The sequence below is a fragment of the Chelon labrosus genome (assembly GCF_963514085.1).
Source record: "Chelon labrosus genome assembly, chromosome: 13".
Lineage (NCBI taxonomy): Eukaryota > Metazoa > Chordata > Actinopteri > Mugiliformes > Mugilidae > Chelon > Chelon labrosus.
In genome coordinates, this window is record NC_140346.1 from 25,143,407 (window position 1) to 25,169,304 (window position 25,898).

Here is a 25,898-nt window from a genome sequence, read left to right on the forward strand (position 1 = left end):
TCACTCCTCTGATGTGAATAATTGTCTCCTGTGAGCGTGATGAAGTCTGCCGTGTCTCCAGAGTTAAAGACTGGGATGAATAAGGTGCTGTTGTGAGGCAGCTCCGGTGGTCGGCTTTTTTTTGCTGTTTACCTGCTCGGTTATATCTGCGGTAATGAGGCTGCCGCCGCGAACCTGCATGTGTCGGAGGTGTGTTACGCCTATAAGACGTGAAAATGCGATAACAACAAAGAGAGTAGTTAGCATGTGTTTTCCAAGTGCCAGCACTCGAAATAGATGTTGAGCATAGACAGAAATATGTTGTTCGTGCCTTGACATGATGAAGATTTCCTCTTATGTGAATCAATCACTCTTTTAAGAGGCTCTCTGTATATTAGGCATGCAGAGGTTTGACGGATTCTCCCACCGGGAGGGTGGGGAGGGGGGCTTGTCAGCCTCCTTCCAGAAATGTACAATGGCCTCATGATTGCTTTCGCAGACGTGAGCGGGGCGAGGAGTTTGGAATCTACTTCAGCAAACATGAAGGCGATCTTGAACAGTTACAGTTCCTGACTTGCAGGGAGTTGAAAGAGCAGCACAAACTAACAACCTTGCCAGCACACGGGGCCCTTTGTAACGCCTCTCAGCCCGAGAGGAGAGGATGATCACAAAACTACCAGGCGAAAGCTCCACAGTGTGCTCCGAGACCCGTAAATGGCGGCGATGGGCTCTCTGGCTGAGATGGAAATGCTCCACAGAAGTGACCTGAATAATAATGTTAAAAGAATAGCAATCTCCTCGCAGGCACATCTGCACATCTCTGTCAGAAACGTTTGTTTAGATTGATTTGCGAGACAACCCTCCCTGGAGTTTGCCACTGTGTGCAATCACAGGACTGACTCATTTTGGGTTGTGCAAGGTAAATCATGTCTGGGCAGGCCGGTGACGTTGTTTACGCTCTCCCTCTCCTTGTACTGAAACATAAGCAGCTGGCCGTGCAGCCCGCAACTCTTAGATCCTGACAGTGTGGATCTTTCAGGTGTTCACTGGAGTGTGTTACGGGTGCAGCCGAGCCAGCTGATATGAAGGTTGAAAGCCATCAGCAGAGTTCAGCATTGTTTCACACTCATACTCTGACTGGCTTGTCTGGTTTAGAAAAAAAAAAAAAGAGCAGCACAAACAACCTTGGAGTTGTGTCCCGTCATGGTCCATCAGCTAAGCAAAGTCAAGCTGGCTGAGCTGTGGGAAAGAGGGGAGCGTCACCTCATCCTGTCCGGGCCTGCTCACCCTGCAGGGGAGTGGCAGCACATTAACAAAGCACGGCCGCCGCCGCCTCCCGCCGCGAAGAGACACGGCGGCCAGGGTCCGTCCTTCACCCTCCTAATCAGCCAAGGAGTAGGACACGGACCTGGCTGCCCCGCGTCCTGCTAACAAACCGTCAATAAGGATCCTTGTGCAGAATATCATGCTGGATGTGGCTCTTTCTGCTTGGCTAGTCTCCGGGATGGAGGGCGGGCGGGCACGGCCTTGTCATGTGGCATTCTCCTAACTAGGTCACAACAAGTTTCATTTTAGTGCAGCCGAGCGAGATCTGCTCGTAGCCAGAAAATGGGTATATAAATATTTAAGAGTTTTTTTTTCTTTTTTCTTTCCTCGCTCCCCGCAAACAACGGGATTAAAAAGGGACATTTGTATTCATAAAGTAAATTGCATTTCAAAACTATAGCAAAATTATGGCGAGTATGATAATTGCTAAATAACTAACTGTTTGGGGAATAGCGAGACAATACGCTGTTAATTGCTGCACACCATCGATGTTCCCACCTCTCAGGAAACGAGTGTCTTTGATCGTTGCCGGAGTGGGGAGAAAAAAATAAATAATAATAAAACGCAGTTAAATCTGAATGCATGTGCTATTAATTCTAGTTTGTTGGTTAATCCACATTCATTAGGAACAATAGGCTGATATTTTAATAAACTGCTCGTGTTGTTGTTGACTCACGCTCGTGGACTCGTGTATTTTTGGCTTTCGACAGCTTCTGTAAACAGAAACGCAGTCGACCTTAATCTGAATTCAAACTGGTGAATGGGGTGATACGGTTAAAACCGGTCGGATATTTTATTTTATTTTCTCACACTAGTACAATGGCGTCGGCGTCAGCCACTCCAGCCACGTGACGAATACGCACCGGATCACTGGAGAGGCCGCTGATTAGTGCTGCCTGCTAAAACACCGGGAGAAAGACGAGAACCGTGTCTGTCCTGCAACAACCCCTTAGCCCCCTAGCATCCGCAGCTCAGTGGACGCGAACGCATCTATTATGTATGAGGGGTCGGCCGTGTCGCTGCAGAGCACGTGCGCATGCATTGCAGCCAAGCTGGAAGAGATAAAAGCAGGAAGAGCCCGGTCCCTGTAGAAATCCTTCAGCACACCGCTGGCCTCCATCACTCAGCGGTTTATTGGATTTTTTCCAACACAGTGCCGGCGTGTGATGGGTTAGCCGGAGTCTTATATAAAATTTTGGGTCTTAAAATGTTTTTTTTTTTTACTATTATAACCTTTTTGTGTAAAATCTTTCTGAATTTGTATTAGCTCTGTAAAGAAACTTGGGGTTTTATGGCGAGTCTGAAAGGCGTAAAATGGTCAGATGGCTTTCGCACACACACATTTCCGGCGTCGGATTAGGGGTTTGAGTGTCGGCCATTATCTGGAACTTTCAGAAGCCAAAGATCTGACATTCACACTGTGATTGGCCTGCTGTGCCGAGGTGAAAGAGGAGCGAGGGCGCCGTACTCCACTTTCTAGCGCTCTTTGTTGCGCAGCTATTTGTGCCACCTTTTCTTGTGTGCGACACAAAGCGCCGCCGCGAGAGTCTTTCTGGGAAGATTATGTGAAAATACGCGCAGTTATCCCCATTTGTAACCGGTAGCGCATCCCCATACTCCCCCACATATGACGGCCTCCCGGTGTGGCTGTTCATATCGGCGCGTCTTAACCCTTAAAAACAGAACAGGTCAAAGAACAATAATCCAAATCCAGATGGAGGGGAAACCTTACTCCTGTGTATTGTTCCATCCCGGATAGCTGGTGTTGTGTATCCACTGTCACGGCTAGCTAGTCTACCCAAAGATAAAATGATTAATGCTATTATTTGTCCTGTTTTCTTTTCTTATTCCAAACATATCCATCATTGTGAAGCTAATACTTGCTCTAATTACCACATTGACATGCATGGCGGATTAATGCACAACACGGGCTAAAATTATAAATAACTTTAACCAAGATTAAACACACGATTATTGCCCACAGGGGATACACCTGCCACAGCTCGCCGCCCTTTATTTCACTCTGGCCTCCTTTAGCCCATATGTCGGGTCTTATTCAAGCATCCATTCACATCGCAACACTTTTAGGCACACTGAGGTGCTTTTGTCGGGTCGTCCAGGCGCCACAATGGGCTCGCTTCCTCTTGGATATTTTCCACCGGCCTTGCGAGTGCGGGATTGTATGAGTGAATGTAAGAGCACAGGAAACACTTACAGCCTGTGAAGGACACGGTGAAGATGAGAAATTTTCAGTTATCATTTCCAGGCAACAGACGTCTGCACCGTCTAATGCACTGTGCCTTAAAAAACACCGGCATTTATAATCCTGGTGGCAGGAAGTCTTCCCCAGGCGTCTATAAAAATACCCAGGCTGCAGGGGGAAGACGTGATCCTTAATGAACAAGAAACTGTCTAAACCTCATTGTTCTAATTGTTGCCTCCAGTCAGTAATTAAACTGAACGCTACAGGTAAAGGTTTAGATGTCTTCCTGCGCGCTTTATTAGTCACACATGAGGTCACACACATTAAATTACAATTTAGATATCGGAATATGGCATTTAAAGCTTTTTGTCAGCCGCTGTTGATTTGCATTTCGGTGTGAGAGAAGCGGTATTGTTTGGTACCCGGTCGTATAAATGAATATCAAGGCCTCGGATAATGAGTTCACACAGTGCCGATTAAGCCAATAAGTGCCTGCTAAACCTCTCTGGATTTCTAAATGTCCCAGAGTTTTGAATCTGCTGATGCACCTGTAGCGATCGGTTTCTCTCTTTCGTTGCCAGAGCTGAAAATGGAAGCAACTGTGGCATCGGAGATGGAGTAGCCTGCAGCAACTAGGAGCATTGTGTGTGTGGGGGAAAAACAACAACAAAAGTTACCGATATAACTAAAGCCCCGTTCACGTATAAAGCAATTTGCTCATCACTCATCACTTTGTAGCTGACAGTTGCTTCCTTGGGGACGCTCCAGGCTCCGGTTGCCAAGGTAGCTCCCTTGTATATTTCTTAACCCAAATGCTTCCAAGAGAAACGAGCAGTAGATAAAAATATTGCCGCTGTATGGATGCATCGGTTCAGCTGATAAAACAGCCAGCTGTCAGCGTGGTGGATTTAGCGGTGGGAACCTAAGTTGATGATGGTGTTTTGTTACGGTAAAGGTTTGGCAAACTCTTTGTTTGCTCCAGTTTACCTCAATAAAGAGATTAGTTGGACACGTTACCTGTTCACTTCGTCAAAAGCTTTTCTACCTATTGTTGTTCAACTAACTGAATTTCATGTCTTGTCTTGTGGACACATCACCCTTAAACGTGGTTTGTACCTCTGTGGGACATAGACGGCGTAACCTACAGACGTAGCCCACGCCGGCACGAGTCACTTACACTTGTGCGCTTGTCAGTCTGGCTCTCTCTGTGTAAACAACACCCAAACACTAGTCATCAGGTTTATTTTTGCTTCACTTTCAACAACGGTGACTGAAACTTTAGCTGAAATTTCGCCGGAGATGAGTCATACAAATGTTTGTATCCCTGAACCTCCTCAGTTAACCTTTCCTCTATGCTTATCCAGCTTTATTAATCCAGAGCAATCAATTTGAAAATTGCAGAGATGGAGAAGAAGCCGGAAAAACTAAAGCACACACACACTACTACCAAGCGGACCAATCACAGCTCTTGCGGTCTTGCGGTAGTTACATTTCTGGGGAGGGGCACGTAAGGCTACGGCGTTAGGGTCTGGGCTGGCGTCGTAGATAACGGCGTCAACTTAACCCAGGAGTAAACAACGTGTTAGTCTCTTCCTGATCCTCTCCAATTGTCAGAAAGAATAAAATAATATCCAGTAACCGCCCAACAAACTTGCCGTTCAGAGAGAGGATTACAGTCTAAAGTAGAAAGTGATCACATATTACCGTTGGTGTGGCTGTTCCTAGCTGAAGAAGCTGAAAGAAGAAAAGGGACAGAGGGCGTGTAAACAGTTGGCACATGTCACACACATGTGTTGACACTGTTTCTGTAATTAACTTGCACTGGCAAAAGGTGGAGACCAAATGTGGAGGCAAAAGCCGAGGCACTCCTATAACGTGTTCAACGCAAATCACAGTGTTTTCTAATATGCTATAGATTTTCTGATCTCTCCAAGCCGGTGCAGCTTGGGGATGTTGCTTCAGAGCCGACTGGTTCAGATAAAAGGAAAGGCATACATGAGAAAAGGCCAGAGAGTAGCTGCAAATGGAGATGTGACCTAGCACTTCGGCAACACCTCCACCCTTCCCTCCTGCAAAGCCAGTTTCACACCTCCTTGAAAACACTGCGGGAAAAGTGTGAGCGTGCTCCTTTCACCTTCCTGATGAGCTACATTTTTCGTCAAATATCTAAATGTGGAAACACAAAGCAATGCAGAACTCGCACGGATCCGCCAATTAGTAGTGCATTGTAATTGACTATTTGGTGCCATACATTGCTAATCAGTGCATGAAGAGAATGGTTTCTTTGCCGAGTGTATTTATTGCAAATCATTTACATTTAATCTTATTTTTCAAAAAGCTGGCAGTTTTTTTTTTTTACCATTCTTTTTCATTACAACTAAATCATGACAGACATTTTAGGAGTAATGATTCCATTTAGTCAGATAAGAAGTATGAAAACGAACAGGTCTGCCTCTAATCCTTGTTTGACGATGTCTTAAAAAGCTCTTTGTCATGTCCATTAAGTCGCTTTTGTCAGCAACTTTATTTTCTCACGGCGGACCAAAGAGAGATTACAAAACCGTATTAATGTGATAAAAACCGAGGCACAATGCGTCTCTCTGTGCTCGCTGAGTCACGTCAAGAAAGACCAGCTAGGTGAGTGTGTGGGAGGAGGGATCCAGAAAGAAACCTGTGAAAATGGAAGTGCTCTGGAGATGAAGGCAGCGATGAGTGGTGTGTGGGACACGGTTTAAGATATCTCTTGGTGGAAGTCACCCAACCTTTGAGGCCTTATCCCACGGCTAAAGCCACGGTATTAGGTTTCATTTTATAGATTACCGTGAGATACAGTGTCAAAAGGAGAACATTTTCTCTTCTGTGGACTTGCGAGTGGATAGCCCACCAGAAGGGATGAAACTGTTAAGGTATCCACAGCAGCAGCAGGTATCTTAATTCACTATCACCCGCAACTCGAGCTGGAGTAAATTGAAATGTCCATTTCTGGATTATGACTCCAGAGAGCATGACCAGCTGTTCCAGTTCGTGAGACCCTCCTTTTAAAGGGAACACTGGTTACGGCGCGAGACAGCGTGGCCAGTAACTCATTTGGATAGGCTTCAAGCGAACTTCAAACATCTCTTTAATGATCTGTAATCCTTTGGCAAGTCTTCAGTGGGCAGCCCGGCCCGGGTTATTTTTACCAGAATGTGGAAATCCGTGATGAAATTAAGTCTGAAGCTGGAAAGAAATAAACATATTGCGTGACGTGCCTGTCGCTCTGCTTTAGTCGGGACGCTTCAGCTAAAATCTCGGTTGTGCAAATATGCATGGAAAATACTTTCCCCTTCTGATATGACGGCAAGAAGGAAGTAAAACGAGGAAGTGGTGAGTGAAAGGTTTCTTTGCAAGCCAAAGCAGCACTGTCAGGAAAAAATAAATAAAAATAAAAAATGTCCAGGTTGGGTCTTAATGGAGCCATTGATCCCAAGCCAGTGGAGGACACACCCAACAGGGGACTGGCTCACAGCGAGGAGACAGGTGTTCGCTCGATATCTGTCCCACTTCTCTGACCTTAAAGCTTTTAATCAGCTCTGCCAGGGAGCTTGTCAATCCTGTCAAACAATGAGCAGCCCAACAGTATAGACACAGTAAGGGAGGGCAACTCGAGGGTAAGAGCTCTAAATAATGCTCCCGCAGCCCTGAGGAGAAACCTGTACATGCAGCGTGCAGCTATTTTGTCTGCGCTCCCCACGGACGGGCCCCGGTGTCTTGTAGCCGGCAGCAGTCTGAACCGTGTCAGCAGATTTCAAAGGCTGTTAATGTCAGAGCGTAGGCATTCACGTGACTGATTTCATCGGGGATAACATTTGTTTGCGGCTCCAAAAAAAAAAAAAAAAAAAGTGTTGTGTTTACTTCCAAACCATCACCGGCATCATGGGAGAACGCAGCATGCTAATCGGATTTTTCTCCCCTTATCCAAAGCGGTATGCCTCTCTATTGCTGCTTGAGTGACGGGAATTTCTATATGGCCGCCCTAGCTGAGAACTGCGACTCCCTGCTTCTGATCAATAGTAATACACAATCAGTATTTGTCAGCTGCGCTTTCTCCCCCTTTGTTTCATCAAAGTCGTACGAGTCGAAGCCCGTCCCATTCTCCCTGGCTCATTTCACTCTCCTGCATTTGGAGTCCGAATTGGCACGCTGTGAAGTTAACTACAGAATATCTTTTAACACGGAGGGTAATTACGGCGCCGGTTTGATTGCAGTTAATAGCGCAAGCTGTCAGCGGAGCAGTCACACAGCAGTCACACAGTCACAATTTGGCCACACTGAAATTGCACTGAACTGCACAATTATCTCCAGTCAAAGGCAGCTCTCTCCACCTTTGTTCAGTTTGCCTCGATGCGACCAGGCGATAAGTTTGAAATTTGAATGTTGACATTCGCGACGAGGTGAGGTAACCCTTTCATTGCAACTAAAACTGTGAATCCCACTCCTCAGTAGCATTTTTTCATTTCCTGACTTCTTTTATACCCTGAGCCCACAGCCCACCCACTGTGGTGTTTTCAGATGAAGCTGAGAGACACCCAGAGAGTCGTTTCGTGATTCTTCGTTCTTGATTCGTTCTCTTTCCAGTCACATACGAGGAGTGCCCGTCCTGTTTTTCTTTCCGCGTATCTTTGAGAATGTACCGAGTGGTTTTTGTATCCCGGCTCTCTATGTCAATAGACATTGTTCGACATCTAACGACCAGTGGAGACTGGAGTAACTCATACCACCCGAATCAGTTTTCAGACTCCTTTCCCCTTGCTGTGGCTTTGTGGTTCACTACTTATGTCTCCGTGCCAGTTGCTTTTCTCTTGAAAGGCCAGTCGCAAACTGTGCAGGCATTTCAGTCTTGTTATTATTCCGTGTTTGCTTTTAAAGCTTTCCATCAAAAATAATGTTGCAGTGCGAAGAAAGAAATGTGGCGAAGCCTGAAAAATAACTGTGCGTGAAATCCCTTCTGCTAATATTATTGTTATTATCGAGTAGTTCATCTTTAAGTTTGTCCTTGCCGCCTATCTCAGAATATAAAGGCCTTCAGAGAAATGGATGTGGTGTCGGGGTGACGTGTAAGATGAGACGTGAGATATTTCATCATATCTTCGCGTACGCTGAGGCACTCAAAGACGCCGGGTGGAAAACACAGCGAGCCGCGAGGGCGTGCTGTATACGGTGCAGCTCGGGGGGACCGGTGGGAAAGACAATACTGGATCACAGCTGGAAAGCACATGCAGCAGAATATGAACATGGTCCTGAGATGTGGTGAGCATTCCGATGGTTATATGTATGTGGAACATGGAGCCGTACTCGCCTTGGAAAGATAGGCTGTGGTCGTGGTTTAGGAAATGGTTCAGCTCTGGTCTCTGAGTTCTGCAGAGGACCGCTGGATTTCATAGAGGTTTATGATCAAAACACACATGAAAAAGAGGAATTTGGCAAAGGCCAGAATTCGGCGTTCGCGCTGGAACCGTGAGTGTTCCCATGTACTAACCGTCTCTGCCACATGTTAGCATCAATCACGTCTCTCTGTTTACATGTCATACTTGCTGTTGGTGCTTCTGCTCTAACTTTTTAGTCATTTCCGTATTTTCCAAGAGGCCTGTTCAGAGTCAAGGCTGCAGGGGACTCAGGGGATCTGAAAAAAAACCTTGTGGCAAGCGTGACGTGAATGTTATAGTTAAACTGCAGTGAAGAGAACACCTATTAAAACGTGCATGCCCTGCCAGAGTGAAAACTCATTCAAAAACAAGATAAAATAACATGTTCAGGGATAAAGCATATCAGCGTATCTAAGTTTATCAGCTTAAGTAACTGTGCACATTCATTCCTCCAGTGGTGAAATCAGGATACTAATCCATGCCTAAATGATGTGACTGCAGGGCAAAATTTATAATCGTGTTTGTTTGTTCTTAATTCCTTGTACACGTGCGCAGGGATGAGTGTTTGTTACAGTATTAGAGCAGCGCTCCTGGTGAGTTTAGTTAGTTAGACCATCATACATAGAAGGGCTGGTAATCAGCTAAAGACGAGCTATTGTGACAACATTTCTTTTGAGCCTTTTCTGAGTCCCATGGTGATCATGACTCAGACACATACTAAGTGTGCTTGTTAATTGATAGCAGACTGGGGCTTCAGCCCACTGCCCACTCCAGCTGGAGTGTGAATTCCCTCTCCTATATGTTAATGGACCCGCTGAATAAATGGCCTGCGCCGGCAGCGCTGGAGAAAAATAGCTCAACGTGCAACAAACCAACAAGCAGAGCTGGGTGCACGCTGCCCCTGCTGTCCTGTTTATGTCCCAACCACAATTAGAGATGCACTTTGATGACAGCTAGTTCTTCTTCTTTCTTTTTTTTTCTGCGCGTCCTTTAAAATGTATGATATGCGCAACATTGGTTTATTTCTAGAAATCTTCGGAGGCCGCTCCGATATAACTCAGAGTGGAAATGTCTGAAAAAATCACAAGTGACTCTAATCAAATATTGATTGTTCGTTCTCTTTTCTTGGTTTAATAAGCCACCGGTCATGCAACAGTGCTTCTCACTGTGCCTCCACTGGACCTATTTAGCCTCGAAGGGCTTCCTCCGTCCTGCATGCTTGTAAGATATCAGCCGGCCTTTGTCAAAAAAGGCAGAAAAACCTCCACCAGTAAAGGTCAACACAGGTCAGATGCCAAAAACGATATTCTACGCTCCCACTGAGTATTTCTAAAGGTCACCTTGCACGGGGTGTATGGACTTACACCCGTACAGTGTTGTTTTCACGGGCAGAAGGCATTTCCATTCCCGTGCACGGCCAATAATTGATCATCCCGTTTCAGCTGAATAGTTGTTTGATTTTTGAAATCTTAAGGTTTTATAATGTATCCAGCACAAGTGTTTGGCATAATCACACGGACATATTCAATGTTTGTGCTCTGTGCAAGACTTATCTTTACTTGTGGACAATGGAACAGATGGTGTGAGAGAAGGATTTGTCATGCATGGTTGTCCGGGGCCAGACTCTTTCTCAGCACTTTTTGGCAGGACTTTATATGCATTTCATGCTGCATTTGCCGAGTGCTTCGCCGAGGTATAGGGTACCGCTGTGGCGCCGGCTCAAACGGAGCCACCCCCGTCCTATACGCCCCTCTCCAAAGGCATTCTTATAGATAATCCTGTGTGCTTCATTGTCCGATGCATATTCAGTGAAGATGTCTGTGGTTCATGCGGCATTAATACTGAGTCACGCATGCAAAATGAGCAACTCTTACAAACAGTGGTGATTAAGGCTGCAGCGAATTATGAATTATTCAGCCAACTATTTATTTGAGATGGATTGGTTGATTTATATATGCAAAAAAAAAAAGTTTCCAGGGCCCAAGGTGAACTCTTCAAAGTGCTTGTTTTTATCCCACCAACAATCAGCCAAGATTTAAAAGAATGAAATCTTCACAGCGGGGAGCTAGGTAATATTTTTGCATTATTTTCAGAAGGGATTAATCAAGAATTAAATTTTTTTTACCTGAGAATAATACAGCTGAGGAGGAATCAACCTGCACAACCACACTCACTTTGTATGTGCTTTGTTCTTTTCGTGTGAGCTGAGTTTAATGGAACCTTAACCTACGAAATGTTGAATTAATGTCAGTGTGAATCCATTTCGTGATATTCCATTAAGTCTGAACCTCTTCCCTTCCCGCTTGGACTGCATCCCGCAACCTAAAGGCTCGAGGAGAAGTGTGCTCTCTCTGCAGCAGCCGTGTTATTGTGCTCCTGTGTCGACTGTGTCAGAAGTATAAGTGGACACAGCCTCTTTGTCGCCCCGTGCTAATACAGAAATTTCCACGGGAGGTGTGTTGCCTGCAGCACCGTCTCTGCTCCACTTTAATATCCTGAGTGCTGTAATCTGCTCACCACGTCTGACCCGCTGTGTGTCACTCTCACTGCTTACCCTCCTCCTTAACTCCCCAAAATCCTCTATATCACATTTATGTAACTCCTCCTCCTCCTCCTCCTCCGCCTCCTCCTCGCTCCGAGCCCGTACCTGGGCCTCGACCTGTCTGAGAGCATAATGCATCACCTCGCCGCGCGCCCGTGGCCCCCTTTTTATTTATTGATCGGCCCTCTCCTATTAAGACATCCAGCAGCTGCCGTTGTTTGAAAGCCCAGGGAAACTTTTGCATTATTGAAAAATAACCGGCGCGCATCATCGTGAGCGCCGAACCCATTCTGAGGATGAGATGCTTTGTTGACTAATTGTCTGGTCCGTGAAAGTGCTCCCCAGTGTCTCGGCTTGAGATCCGTCTGATAAAGCGTGTTATTATCTAGCCGTTATTGCGCCGGCACCGCGGCATTTTATTTCCGATACCACACTTTTAGAGCCCTGGATCCGTTCCCGGCTCCTCTGTCAGAGTTTCAGCTGAATACACACACACACACAACTGTTAACGGTCGTGGTCATTCATTTACCAGGTGAGGGACTGGCCCTCCCTTTCGCTTGTACCCGGGCCTTTTTGTTTGCTGACTGTTGCTTGCTATCTGGTATCAGGGGGTGATGTCACTTCGCCATTTGGTCAGGTAACGTCAGCGCTGTTTATTTTGTGTCGTAGAACCGAAACCGTGGTGGCCTTGTTTAGTTAAGCTGCAGGGAGAGGGAGGAGGGGTCAGAGCTCTCTGATACTGTGTTTACACTCCATACGTGGTATGCTCTCTCTCTCTCTCTGTCTCTCTCTCCCTCCCTCTTTCTCACTCTCACTCTCGCTCTCTCTCATCCCACTCTCACTCTGTAGGGCAAAAGCCTTATTTTTGGCCCAGCTTTATTTGTCATTGCCTCGGTCAAAGACAACTAAAATCCCAGCTCGCTTCCAGCAGTTTCCTTTTAGACTAGAATAAGGAAGGAAAAAAAAAAAAGAAGAATTAATTACAGAAGATCAACGGGCGCCGTTGCCCGATGTAAATGTGGGACGCAAAGAGGACGTTGAGAAGTTCCCAAAAGGGCATTTAAATACTCCACTTTGTCATCCAGGCGTGGTTCTTTGAAATAAATAAAAAAACAAAAAAAAAAACGGTAGTAGTGGTGTTTTCCAGTGTTTCATTCAAGGATGAGTCATTATCCCGCTGAACTAAGATGAGAAGCTCTGTTGTAGGCGAACTGATGCATCCCCTTGACATTTGAAACGCCTTAAAGCTGCTCGGGGGGCGTGTGTGTGCGCGTGTGTGTGGGCCCCCTCCTCTGAACCCAGCGTTGCCTCGGAAACGACGGATGCCGCTACACCAGGCGAGAATCAGGCGAGAATTACAACCCGAAAGTTGTAATTTCACACGGCGAGCGCCGCGCCGCGGTGCTCCGTCATTACTTCCCGAACAAACAGACCAGCGTGGTATAGTTAAAATGAAATTCACAGCGCTCTTCGTGGAGCCATCCCAGATTGGGAAGTTGCCTGACATAATAAATAATCCCTATAATCATTAACATTTACAGCGCAGCAGATGTTATATCGTCCTCAATGAACGAGTGTGTTGTACAAAAGAGCATTTCAAATATGAACCAGATAGTGGAAAATTAGGAACAGGTCTACTAACCATCTGTTCCAGCGTGTTTTTTCTTGTTTCTTTCTTTTTTTTTTTTTTTCTTTTTTCCACTTGCCTCTGTAGTTGGATGTTTGCTTGGGGAAAGAGAGGGTGAAAAGAGCTGCTTTGGCAGGTACACCATTGTTTACCCAAGAGTCCTGGCTGAAGCACCATCAAATAGAGTATGAGTGTAGATTAAAACAGATTCTCTGACACATGCTGCTCCGTCTCAAAACGCAGAATGACCGCAGTCAACATAGGGAACCAGAAAATGGCTTCTTCTTCTAACGGAAGTGCCCTGTCTGCAGGTATTAAAGCACTGTTATCTCTAAGAGTAATATCAGAATTTATTTTACAAAAATAAAAATCTATTTGTTACGTAACATAAGCAAAATGCCACTAGATGAGCTCTAAATTACTCACCGACAACAACAACAGAAAAAAAAAAGAGCACAGGATAAAAACGTTCCACCAGGGGAATAAACAAGGAGCTAATGGGAGGGTTTATGTGTGTGTGTGTGAGCGTGGATTTGGACTCCCCCTAAACACCCCATGTGTGGTCATGAATAGGGGAGCAAAGAGGGCCTGTGCCATCGCCGTGGGAACTGGGACTGCATTAAACAGTCATTATCCCGAGTGGCTCAAGCCATGTTTTATCTATCAGCATCCCACTTAAGCAGCAGCGGAGTAACCGAAGCGTATCACGCGGGAGGAGATGATGTGTCTCCACGTGATAAGCTTTAAATCTGCACTTGGCGAGAGGTTTGCACAAAAAATAAATAAATAAATAAATAAATAAAACACGGAGCTCTGGGTGAGACTGTTGTGTTTCTGCAAACTTAGATTTGACCTATTTATTTAGAGTGTGAGGGGGCGGCGGACGGGAGCAGAGAGCCTTCCCCCCCGTTTCGAGGGAGGTGGCGAAACAAAACTCCAAGAAAGATGCAGTTTAATGACATCACGTTTCTCGAAGCCTCCGAACTTCAAACAGAGACGTCCCGCTGCCATTTGGGACTGACGGCGTGCCACGTTGCCCGGGCGCCCCTTTAAATAGAAGACATTAATGAGCGCGTCTTCTAAAATATGCATCCGGCTCTGTTTAATCTGTGCCTCCTTCACACTGCAGCAGCTCGAGGTGAATTATTCTGAACTCTTTCTGACTCAAATGGATTTCTCTGGATGAGCGTTGCCCAAGTAACGCCAAAAGAGCCAATAATTGTCCTCTGAAATATGGCTGTCTGTTGGCCCGTTCGGCTAAGGAAGCAAAGACAATAGCGCTACATATCAGTTGTGGGATGAGTTGCCAAATAATAATAATAAAAAATAAAAAAAAGAGAGACTTACCGGGATTTATGAGACGGGACCCTGGATTTCAATTTTGAGTTTTATGGAGCTGTTATTGTTTTATATGCACAGCGAGCCTAGCTAAACATTGCACAGAAAAATATCTGGGGCCGATAACCGTAGCATGTCTTGATTCAGAAACTTTATTTTCCTCTGGCTGCGGAGAGAAAAGTATTAAATATTAAATGTTAATGCTTCTCGTTCGTTTTGATTTGTTGCCGAGAGGAATCAATGTTGCTTTAGTATTTATCTTTCGTTTTCCCAGCTGGGCAATGAAACGTCTAAAAGCGGCCGACGCGGCTCCGTTCAGGCTTCGGGCTCCTGTGATCTGAACTTTTTTGGAGCGACCCTGCAGTTTTTTGTGTTTTCCCGGACATTGTCCACACGCCGTTTGACTGAAGGCTGTTATTCGGCGCGGCTTCTCTTGCACAATGTCCGCGATGCCGTATGCACACAACACAAAGGACATGCTTTTCCTTTTCTGCCTGACAGGCCAGATCTTATTACAGCTGAGCGTTCGGTGCGTAGCTGTGCGCCGGGGCCTCGCGAGTCTCTTGCTATCAGTGTAAAGGCAGACGGTGCAGCAGCTGGTTTAATAGCGCCCCTTATGTCCCCCTTTTGGTCCAAGTCAGCTCACCTGGTGTGAATCAAGTGACTCTTTTTTAGATTCTGCCAGCTTGGACGTACTTTGGGCTTTGTTTGTGTGTCCTACAGCTTTTCCTTACAGGAATAAGTCTCCTCTCTCCACTGGTGACTTTAGGCAGTGTCTGGCCTCAGGTGTACTGGAGCATGACCGTCCCCTCAGTCACCCTCTTGTCAGTGTGAGAACAAAGCAGCAGCAGCAGCACTAGAGATAACGCCGGCCAGCCTCAAACCCGTAGCACACCTACAAATCTTCCCAAAGCTCCGCCCTCCTCTTTGTCTCCATCTCCCCAGTTTTGCATCTCGACTACTTTGCCTGTCACTTTCTTTGTCTTCCTTCTTTTGTTTTTGCACCTCTGGCTCTCACAGCCCCCCCACCCCACCCCTCCCCTTTAAATCTACCTTCTTAATGCCTCTTGGATATATGCGAGTCTGCTCTTCTATGGCTTTGCCACTCTGTTGTGTAGTCTGTAATTACAGCTTTACTGTGCGCTCAGCCAAGGACTCCTACAGTCCTTGAGTGAATGGGGTCCCAGTGGGCGCCCCTGGCCCTTCACGGAGGGGATTTGGGCTCTGTGGCTGTGTAATTATGCCTATTCCTCTGGTTTCCATTTGCGTGAGCTGCTGTTTATTCGGTTCAATCTGGGTTGGGAACATCAGACTCAAAAGGAGGAAGGGTAGAGCGACTGAGCGAGCGAGGGGAGGGAGGGAGGTAAGGAGGGAGGGGCTGCAGCTTCTCGCACGGCCGACCCCTGCCAGTATTGTTTTAGCGCTGAAGTGGGTGAGGTCTGGCCAGGTGCATATTTATGAGTTTTTACAGTCCCCCCCTCTGCACACACAGCTACCCCCGCTTCGCTCCGACTTAAGATTAAACTTTAACTAGTGTTGTCACACAGTAAATTGTGTTTGCTATTTCGAAAAATATCATACTATCGCTGCCACAACTGGTAATCTAAGCTGTGATAAAACGGAGTAAAGCATTGCCCCGGGGTGCACGAGGACACAGGTGGTTCTCAAGGTACACATGACAAGGTTGCCAGTCCTCTCTGTCAAACTGTATTAGTAAATCAATCTGTCATCTTCAAATCCCTCAAGTTTAAATCTCTACAGAGGGGGGGCCGCGCTGATGTGGTCAGAAGGAAATGATGTGCACTCAGTACCTTCAAAAGGTTGTCACTTTCTTTTTTTTATTTTGTTTTTTTTTTTTAATATGATTTGATGTAGGCAGCGGAGGCAGTATTTGAGTGAAAGCATACAACAATAGATGGAATTGGCTTTCTCTCGTAATGCATTGCTTTCTTGCAATAAGCCATTCAACCTGAGAGTTGTGCGCCCGTTGCGAACGATGGAGAAAAAAAATACATTGTTAATCCTAATGGTCTTCTACCCGGAGTCTGCACCATTTCCTCTCTTCGTGTTTTGTGCCCTGATGTCCTTCGGCTGACTTCCTGCAGCTTTTACAAGAAGAATCTTAGCGTAATAGCCGCTGCAAGACAGTTTGAGACCCTGCATGCACAGAACTCCTTCCCCCCCTCGGATTCTTGTATAGTTAAAGATTGACTGCATCAGATACCGTACTTGGCGAGCTTTTACAGAAATGGAACTCTCTTGTGTGTTTGTGCACGTTTTAAAGCCCCCCCTTCTCGTGGAAACTTTAATTCTAAAGGCAGCGATTATCCGTCATTGTGATGCTGTTAAAGAGCCGCTGTGTTTGTTCCGCATGTGTTTAGTTCACCGGTTCTCCACTTGAGGCCACGGCATATTTCCTCCCTGTTTATGACTGGGTTCACTGGTGGCTTTATGAGTCCAATGTGATTAACGGAGGAATTTCAGTCTTTCTTCCTGTGGGTCCTCGTCTATCCATGAGAGATAATTATAGCCGCGGCTGGTCGTAAACACGAGCTCAGCCAGGGGTTGTCAGATCAGGAAATGGGGCATCATGAGGCTTCACCTGGAAAGGGGACGTAAATCACAGCCTGAGATAACGAAGACGCGTTGGAAGACGGCAAGATGCGAGGCCCTGCGATGACACATCTGTTCGTGCCGCGCCCGTTTCAGATCGAGTGTGAATGAAAGTTGTTTTTCTGCGCTCGAATTGGAGAATCAACAAAAATTGACAGGAGCAGGAAGTATTGGGGATAAAATAAGAGCTTCAGCATCGACCAAGGTGACATCTCCAGATCGATTAAGATGTTCAGTTTACAAGGATATCAAATAGAGGAAAAACATCCGCACTTTTGGGAAGCTGCACCCACTTAATGTTTGGCATATTTACTTAATGACTTAAGTAATTAAATGGCTATCAATATTGTTGTCGCCAAATTTTCTGTCAGTCGGCTGCTAATTATTACACTTCCAGATAAAAGCAGGGAGAGCAGGAAGGAAAATTGAACTGAAGGACGTCAACTTCTAACGTTAAATAAAAAGCAGACGAGCATTAGAAAGAAGGGAATCTGACACATTTAGCTTGAGGTCAATATCTGCATGAAAGACTAAACCACAGGCGAGTCTGAAGGTCCTTCCTTACTAATTGGCCTCTTTTTTTTTTGCTACCAAACTCCTCACAGGCTTAGATAGTGAGGCAGAGGTAGGTAATTACTGGGTTTTTAATAAAGCTAATGTGTGTGTTCTCATTGTTTTGAGTGCTTACACAGGACTCCACATTGTTTCTTTTAATAGGGGCTCCAGGCAGTCATTGAAGTATTTGCGAGTAAAAAGTAATTAAAATTACAATGGGCTACCCAGCGTGTTGCCTGGGCGGGTGGAGGAGAGCCCAGCACACGATGACTTGGCTCCAACTCACTGACCTTGCACTCATTCATTAGTGATGCATTGGTTCTTGCTCGGCCCTCCCATCTCATCAGAAACGGTACCTTTTTGTGGACAAAGACGGGGTTGTATGGATGTGCCCATTATGATAATAACAACTCCCCGAGCCTTAACACACGGCCACCACCAGCTTCATACGCTGATGTACAGGGAGCAGACATGTCTGTAGGATAGGGCCGTGTTTGGCTGAATCCATGACTTTGACTGTGAGTGTTGCGTGCATGTACTACCTAGGAGGCTAAATTGACTCCTTGACTTTCAGTGCATGCACTCGCTATTGACCGAACTGCCGTGCGTGGCTTTGGACACTTGTTAATTGTAATTAAATATTTTTCTTTTTGTCCTCCCTTCCTCCGTTCCGTCTAGCTGGCAGTGGACAGATGGTACAGATGGACCCCAGTAAGTCCGGCTTCGTGGGTTCACAAGTGGAGCTGCGCTGCATTTTCAGCAACAGCAACCCGCCGGTGAAGATCTCCCAAGTCACCTGGCAGAAGCTCCTCAACGGCACCAAGCAGAACGTGGCCATAGCCAACCCAGCCCTGGGCGTGTCCGTCCTGCCGCCCTTCAAGGAGCGGGTCAGCTTCAAGCAGGCGGCGGTCCGTCATCGCACCCCGTCTCTGGAGGACACCACCATCGTGTTCTCCAACCTGCAGCTGTCTGATGAGGCCGCCTACATATGCGAGTATACCACGTTTCCTGCCGGGAACCGGGAGAACATGGTCAACCTCACCGTATACGGTAAGACCTTATGGTTGTGGCTGTTTCCTTCTTTCTCTGGGCTTAGGTCTAGGATTTATCTCCACAAAAGCAGCAGAATATTCAACGCCGACTGTACCTTGCCTCAAACATACATTTTAGCCTTGTTAAATCCAAAGTGTGTCACTGCATCAGCATTTCCATTCATCGGTGGCATTAATTTCCCCAAGGCGTTGTTTGCCTGTGAATACCATGTATCTCTGAAGCATGAATTTTAAAGAAAGCCTAATAACCATATTACATGGAGGTTTTAAATAAACGAAGTAATAGATTCCCCAGCATCAGGAAGGAGAACATAATCTTTTATTTTGAATGAACAAAGTCGATATCTCCAAATTTGGCGTAAGCTTTCTCCGTGTAACAACGGAAAGAGATGAGATCACATGTTGTAGGACAAAGATAAATCCTGCAGAGCAGACTGTGTAACTGTTGCAGATCATCCAGTATGTAAATACACCGCGAGCCAAGGACTCAGGTTCGACATCCTAACATCAGTTAAGGAGCTGTTTCCTCTAAACGTGTTTTTGCTCGTCCGTTGACTAATCTGATGGATGCTACACCCGTCGCCCAAATTTGGTTTCTGTTTGACTCAAGGCAGTAACAAAACATTTTTGTGAATCAGATAACGCGGGGTCAAGCTGACATCTCCCAGTCAAGGAAGAGGCTAAATAAAAGCAACTTTTACAGCTCTGCTCTTCGGTGGTGCGTTCCCACAGGCTTGTTTGGAAAAGTAGGTTGAATTCTTTTAGAACACCTCAAACCAGATGCTCCCTCTCTCTCTCTCTGTGTTTGCTGAAGCTCACAGTATAAATGTGCTGTTTACAGTAAACACTCCTGTGATTGGTTTGTCGTGGTTGGGTCCGCAAGCCTCTCGCTCCTACCTTGACATCGGGTAACACGTTGTGAAAAATCCTTTTGACCGACTCACGGTGTGATTATTGACGTGCTGTTTAACACCAATCCTGGATTTTTATTTATTTATTTATTTTTAAAAAGAGGAAGCTGCTGCAGAAAGTAGTCAATAAAAATGTCAGGTGACATTGAAATCAATAAGACCTCTTCAGAGTGTGTAATTTGGCTTGAATAGTCTCATCTTGTTGGGGGGGGATGCTTGAGATTTGCAGCTTTGAAAGGGTTGTGTGCTGACTTTGATTAGGAAGCTAATTAGAAATTAAGTGTTGGTGTGCTTTCCATTGAGTCCCAGTAAAAGAAAAAGCTCTTGACTTAAGTAGTCTCTTCTTAGTCAGCTCCGAGTCCACATTTTGTGTCGCTGAGGCTCGCAGGACTTTTCAGCCTTCTGTGGCTCAGGAACCTATGTGCAGATAACCAAGCGGCCGCATTCAAAGAGGCCTCTTCATGGCCTCTCTCATTCAGCGGTGCATTCGCTCATGCTCAAGCCTGCCTTTTGATCTACTGAGAGTAGATTGCTAATGGCAACTCACAGAGGATTCAAATTGGATGAGTATGCGCATGCAAGTGGGTTCTACGTCTGAGCGCTCTGACGACTGCTTTGGCTTCGAGGATGCGAGTTACAAAACTGTTTTCATCTCAGCCTCTTAGTTTAATTCTTTTCTGATTGTTGACACTCGTTGCCTGATTGCCTTTCTCCTTTCCACCCTACAGCTCGGCCCATGACGCGCATGACCTTGACGACCCCCACGATCGTGGCCAGGTCTCAGAAGCGCAAGATGACCGTCGCCACCTGCGTGTCGGCCAACGGGAAGCCGCCTAGCGTGATCAAGTGGGACACCAGGTTGAAAGGCGAAGCCACGTTCCAGGAGACCCGCAACCAGAATGGGACGGTGACGGTACGGAGCAACTACGTGGTGATACCGAGCCGCGAGACCCACAAACAGAAGCTCACCTGCATCGTGACCTACCGGAGCGAGAGGTTCACGGACAGCGTGGTGCTCAATGTGCAGTGTAAGGACTCATGATATCACTCTCTGATATATCCTGGTTTTTGTTTTCATCTGTTCCAGTCCAAGATATTTTACTCTAATTTGGTTGGTTAATGTTTAAAAACAAACTACAAGAACTGATTATTGACAGAAACACTAATAGGCGGTTTAGGCTAGACCCTAACGCCATATAAATGTAACTATGCGCCGCGGCAATGCAGACCGTAAGAGCTGTGATTGGTCCGCTTGGTTGCAGCGTATTTCTGCTTTAGTATTTCCGGCTGCTTCTCCATTTCCGCCATTTTCAAATTGATTGTTATGGATCAATAAAGATGGAACACATCGAGGAAAGGTTAACTGAGGAGGCTCTGAGATACAAACATTTGTATGTCTCGTCCTCGTCGACGAAAGTTTCAGTCGCCATTGTTGAAAGTGAAGCAGGAAGTAGACAGAAAAATTAACCCAGATGGCAAAATAGACACAGCGCCGGCTAGTGTCTGGGTGGAGTTGTTACAGAGCGAGCCAGTATAAATGGCTCGCACCGGCGTAGGCTACGTACGTAGGTTACGGCATCTGTGTCCCGCAGTACTTTAAATTAGTCTTAATACTGAAAAATAGTCCTTTAGATCAATATTTCTTAATTCACAATTATATTCATTCTTTTACAGAAGCGTAGCCAAAGCAGTTGAACGTGTGAGGAAGTATTTTTTAATTATCAATCAGTCCTCTTGTCTCTTATCCCTTGACTGGAACCAAATTTTTACTTTTCATGACACAGGTTCGTTGATATATAAAAGCTAAAAATAGAAAACACTAGATATCTGGGAATATTTAGCTTCAATACAAGAATAGCAACTATGTCCCAGAGGATGAAGGGAATTGTTTTAATCTCCGTTTGCTAAACTGCTGTTGTGCTTCAGCAGAGGCACAATGACACAGAGGTCTTTGGATTATGTTCTGCGGGGGGAGGAACTGACGGCGGCGTGCCTTTTCTTTGCAGACGAACCCGAGGTGAAGATCGAAGGGTTTGACGGAAACTGGTACCTGAACCGCCAGAACGTTCAGCTGACCTGCAGGGCTGACGCCAACCCCCCTGTCACCATCTACCAGTGGAAACTGTGAGTCTGACTAAAGCGTAACGAAACCCCTCGAGGCTCAGGGGACAAGACAGCCGGGCTACACACTGTTTCTCTCGTGTTCGATTTCCGGGAAAATGTTTTTGTGGAGGCCTTGCCGAAGCAGGAAGGCAATTTCACAGAATGGCCCAGTTGAACGGAGTCTGCACTTTCCCAACGTTTGTTTCAAGGCGTGTGTATATATATATATACAAGAAAGTAATCTTCAAAGATAAAAACACACCAGCTTCCTTCATCGTCTCCAGAAATGTGTCTCCGTTTATTTGTTTGTTTAGAAAACGTGTAATGAAGATAAGACCAGCACCCGAGGCAGAGCACAATGGGGCTATTACAGCAGCAACACACAACCCTATCTGCCTGATGGTCACAGATACCCGGAGATAAATGCAAACAGAACACGGTTTGCTATGCTTTTGGGCTTTTTGCTTTGAAGTCTGAGGACCTGTATGCAGGTAGAGGGGCAGGAAAGCGTCCCTGTTAGTGCCGCTGTGCTCTCAGGAGGGCACGGAGGCAGCAGTTTGTCCCTGACACGCACTCGCCAAGAACAGGCCTGCAGCTGGAGTCGGAGCCGGTAGATTAAGGCCGCATACCGCAGGGCTGACATCAGGCTTCTTTTTTACCTCGGAGGCTATCGGTGCAAATACACAGGAAGAGGAAGAAGAGATACAAACATGATTTCAAGCGTGGTGGGGAATTGCTAAATAACCCCCAGGTTTGATCGTCTCTGAGGAATCGCAGGAGAGTCGGGTCGCGCGGCGGCGATAACAAATATGGCCGCTGAGGAGATGTGGGAGGAAGAGCGTGCACGATGGTTTTGCTGTAATTTGTACGGATCAAACTCTCCGGTGCGTGTGGATGACAAGTTTAAAAAAGAAGAAGCTGAAACGTTGAGAAAGTCAGTGCAGCTGTTTGAACTTAAAGCAAATTAGTCTGGGTTTTAAATTCGAGCATTATGTGGTGAAACTAAGAGATGAATGTACCAATTTGCCCTTTAATTGCTTGGTGAAGGCAAGGTTGAGAAACACGTCACTGGACTTGAGTGAATGTGGATTAATAGACCATTGTGCCCTCATTGTATCTACTCTACAGACTACTACAGACTATTTTAATGAGGCACGGGGAGGGTGCCCCCCCCCTCGCTTTTCTTTCTTATACATAGATTTAGCTTTCAGGGAAGAAACTCTGCAGCAGCAACAGAAGAAGAAAAAGAAGAGGGCGACAAGATAGAGAAGATTTGGCTTGTTTGGGCTTTTTTATTTTATCTGAAGCAAGGGGAGATTTAGGGAGATAGGAAGAGAGTAGGAGGAGGAGGAGGAGGAGGGTGAGGAGATGTGATCTAGAAAGACGAGGGCGCTGCGCTGACAGATAGGAGAGGACGGCCATTGCTGCACTGAAAATGAGATGCCAAATCTGTTGTGAAGGTTCCCCTGGGCTCCACTGTGGAGGTCAGCGCAAGGCTGTGACAGAACGATCCGGAACAGGCTGGCAGGGTTCGCGTCGCAAAAAAAACAAAAAACACACACACACACGAGCGTGAGAGGCGTAGCCAAAATCAACTAAATATTCACGGCTTTGATACGGGTGCACATTATTTCCAAGGCAATCAGCTGTATGCGCTGTGCACTGCTTACTAAAAAAAATCTTTATTTTTACCATCGGCAATCTTTTTCTTTTTTTCTTTTTCGTTTCTTTCTGACTTGACATATATACAGCCCTTGAGGAGTGTGTCTTGATATATATATTTTATTTCCTTAGAGCACAATGCCAGAGCTATTTCTCAAAATAGGTTAATTGGGAGCCTCGCTGAAAATGCAGAGACTAGGAAAACATCCTCTTCCAACTTTATTGTTTGTTTTTTGAAAGGTTTGCTTGTAGGGGCGTGCTGGGCTTATTTCTTGCGCGCATATATAATGTAGAGAGTTGAGTAATAAAGAGGGATGTAAAGTTGGGGAAGAGATGGCTCAGGAGTTATTTATACATGGTAGGATTATATATTATCCTATATATGGCCTCCCTGTATAAGTCTAATTACTCAAGTGTTGAGGTTTAATATTTCCTTTCACCAAAAAGCAGTTTTCCACCACAACGCGTTTTCAGTTTCTCAAAGGTAAGGGATTTATAAATAAAAAGCAGCATTATTGTTATTATTGCATTTCACAGTGTGATTACTTCAAACTCCGCTCTAATTAGCCAGCTCGCTTATCTCTGTTGTGAAAATGAGACAACTGTTGGTTAATTCCTTCCGTTTTCTCATAGCCGCGGATAAAAGGCGCAGATTACTTAACGGCTCTTTAAGCGGAAGCGTCGCAACCACAAGATGTGGCAGAGCCAGTCCGTCCGTCACGGAGGCTATGAGGGATGACGCCAACTGTTATTTATCGTCAACAGAAACTAAACGTTGCTAATCTTGTCCGTGGGATTCTGCGAGAGGATTGTGTTTCATATTAGTCATTAAAAGTCGAGCGTTAGAAAGCAAAGCAGATGTTTGACTGGCAACAGCGTCCTTTAAGCAGGGAGGCTGAGCAGTGAAATACTGGGGACTGGGTCAGCAGCAAAATGTTTTTTAGTCTGCTGCTCAAAAAAATCAATATCAGCTCAAGTATGTGGTGTATATATACTGTATCTATATACACCGATCAGCCACAACAATAAAACCACTGACAGGAGAAGTAAATAACATCTTGTGACATCTTGTGACAATTCAGTGTTCTGCTGGGGAACTTTTGGACCTGGCATTGGTGTGGATGTTACTTAGACATGTAGCACCCACCTAGACCAGACCAGGCACCCCCACCCCATAGCAATGACACTCCTTGATGGCAGCAGGATGCAGCCTGACACAAAAACAGCTTAGGAACAACTCAAAAAACATGAAGAACAGCACAAGGTGGACCCAAAGGCCCCCCCACTAACAATATCCTGTTGCCAGACACCACAGGACACCCTCAGAAGGCCCATGTCTATTCCCTGATGACTCACAACTGTTTTGGAGGCACAAGGAAGATGGTCATAATGTTATGCTTGATCGGTGAAGACCCTGCCATCTGAAAGCTTTAATGTGCTATAGTGCACATTAAAAAAAAAATTACATAATACCACAAACTAACTATCTGATGGAGGAATTGGTAAGACCATCCACCTTCTGTATTCTGGGAAGTAAAATGACTGTTTTTCTTAATGGAGTCTGGTGGCTTTCAAGACAGTATAGGTCAATGCAATGCATTCATTTCCTCATCGTAAAAGATTGTATCAAGCAGAGTAAAAAGAAGTGATCACCTTAAACTGATATTGAGTTTTTTAGGTGGTTCTAGTTACACGCAGCTAAAATCCATTTCGCTGCCGACCTTGTTCACATCAGTTCACTGCTCGGCTTCCGTGCCGGTGCTCTCCTCTCCGATTCTCCAAACTGTGGGCGTGCCGACCACCTTCTACTTAATTTAATACACTCACTGTGGATAAGTACCTCATACAACCCCACTTCAAAGACATCAAACTACTTCTTTAATGCCACTCGTTAGTTTGAAGTCCAGAGAGCAGTCTCGCGATTTGTCCTGAGAGAGAACCTGTGCAAAAAGAATCTCTTCTTTTAATGAATATTATAATCTTTTCCAATCAGTTGAATTATCCCGTTAATTATGTAAAACCTATACTATACGACCTGAAAAGAACATCTTGATATGTTTTTCTGCACTCAAGTTGAAAGGTTTCTATATTGTCCGCTCGCCATACATCTATACGCCGCGTCGCATCCATACGTGCACATGTAGTCATCAAAGACTCTGCAACACTCTCAAGCTGTTTGTTAGTCTTTCATTTCGCCGGCCCCCGGGCTGCTCCAAACACACACACGCACAATTCAAATGTCTCACACAAATGCAGACATCTCTGGTCGCGGCAGAATCTGTGATGAATCGCAGTTTGCCAGCCTTTCATTTCTGCAGCAAATCAATTGGGCTTTGCAGAACTCAGCATTTGATAGAGGCTCACAAGGTAACTGATTATTGAATCGTGACATACTGTATTGAGGGTTGTTTGCGGCTCCATTGCGATTGCTCCGCCGAGGTGGCCAATGAAAAACAACTCAGCCGTGGCTCTTTCTATTACTTTAGTTCTGAACTATGGACAGTCTGTTGCTAAGAAAAAATACTCTTTGCTTTTGTTATTTTTTGTTTTGACTCGTACGGAGATGTTGCTCCAAGAGATG

The 25,898-nt window shown here is 45.6% G+C and overlaps 1 protein-coding gene across 2 annotated transcripts in view; it reads left to right on the plus strand.

The window, feature by feature from the left end:
* Nucleotides 1-25,898, plus strand: part of nectin1b (nectin cell adhesion molecule 1b) — a 153,634-nt gene that overhangs the window by 32,506 nt on the left and 95,230 nt on the right. For both annotated transcript variants that reach the window (XM_084558106.1, XM_084558107.1), the window contains exons 2-4: nucleotides 18,268-18,639; nucleotides 20,281-20,580; nucleotides 21,559-21,676. In XM_084558106.1, the coding sequence (XP_084414232.1) occupies nucleotides 18,268-18,639; nucleotides 20,281-20,580; nucleotides 21,559-21,676 (790 nt within the window). The remainder of the gene's footprint in view (nucleotides 1-18,267; nucleotides 18,640-20,280; nucleotides 20,581-21,558; nucleotides 21,677-25,898) is intronic.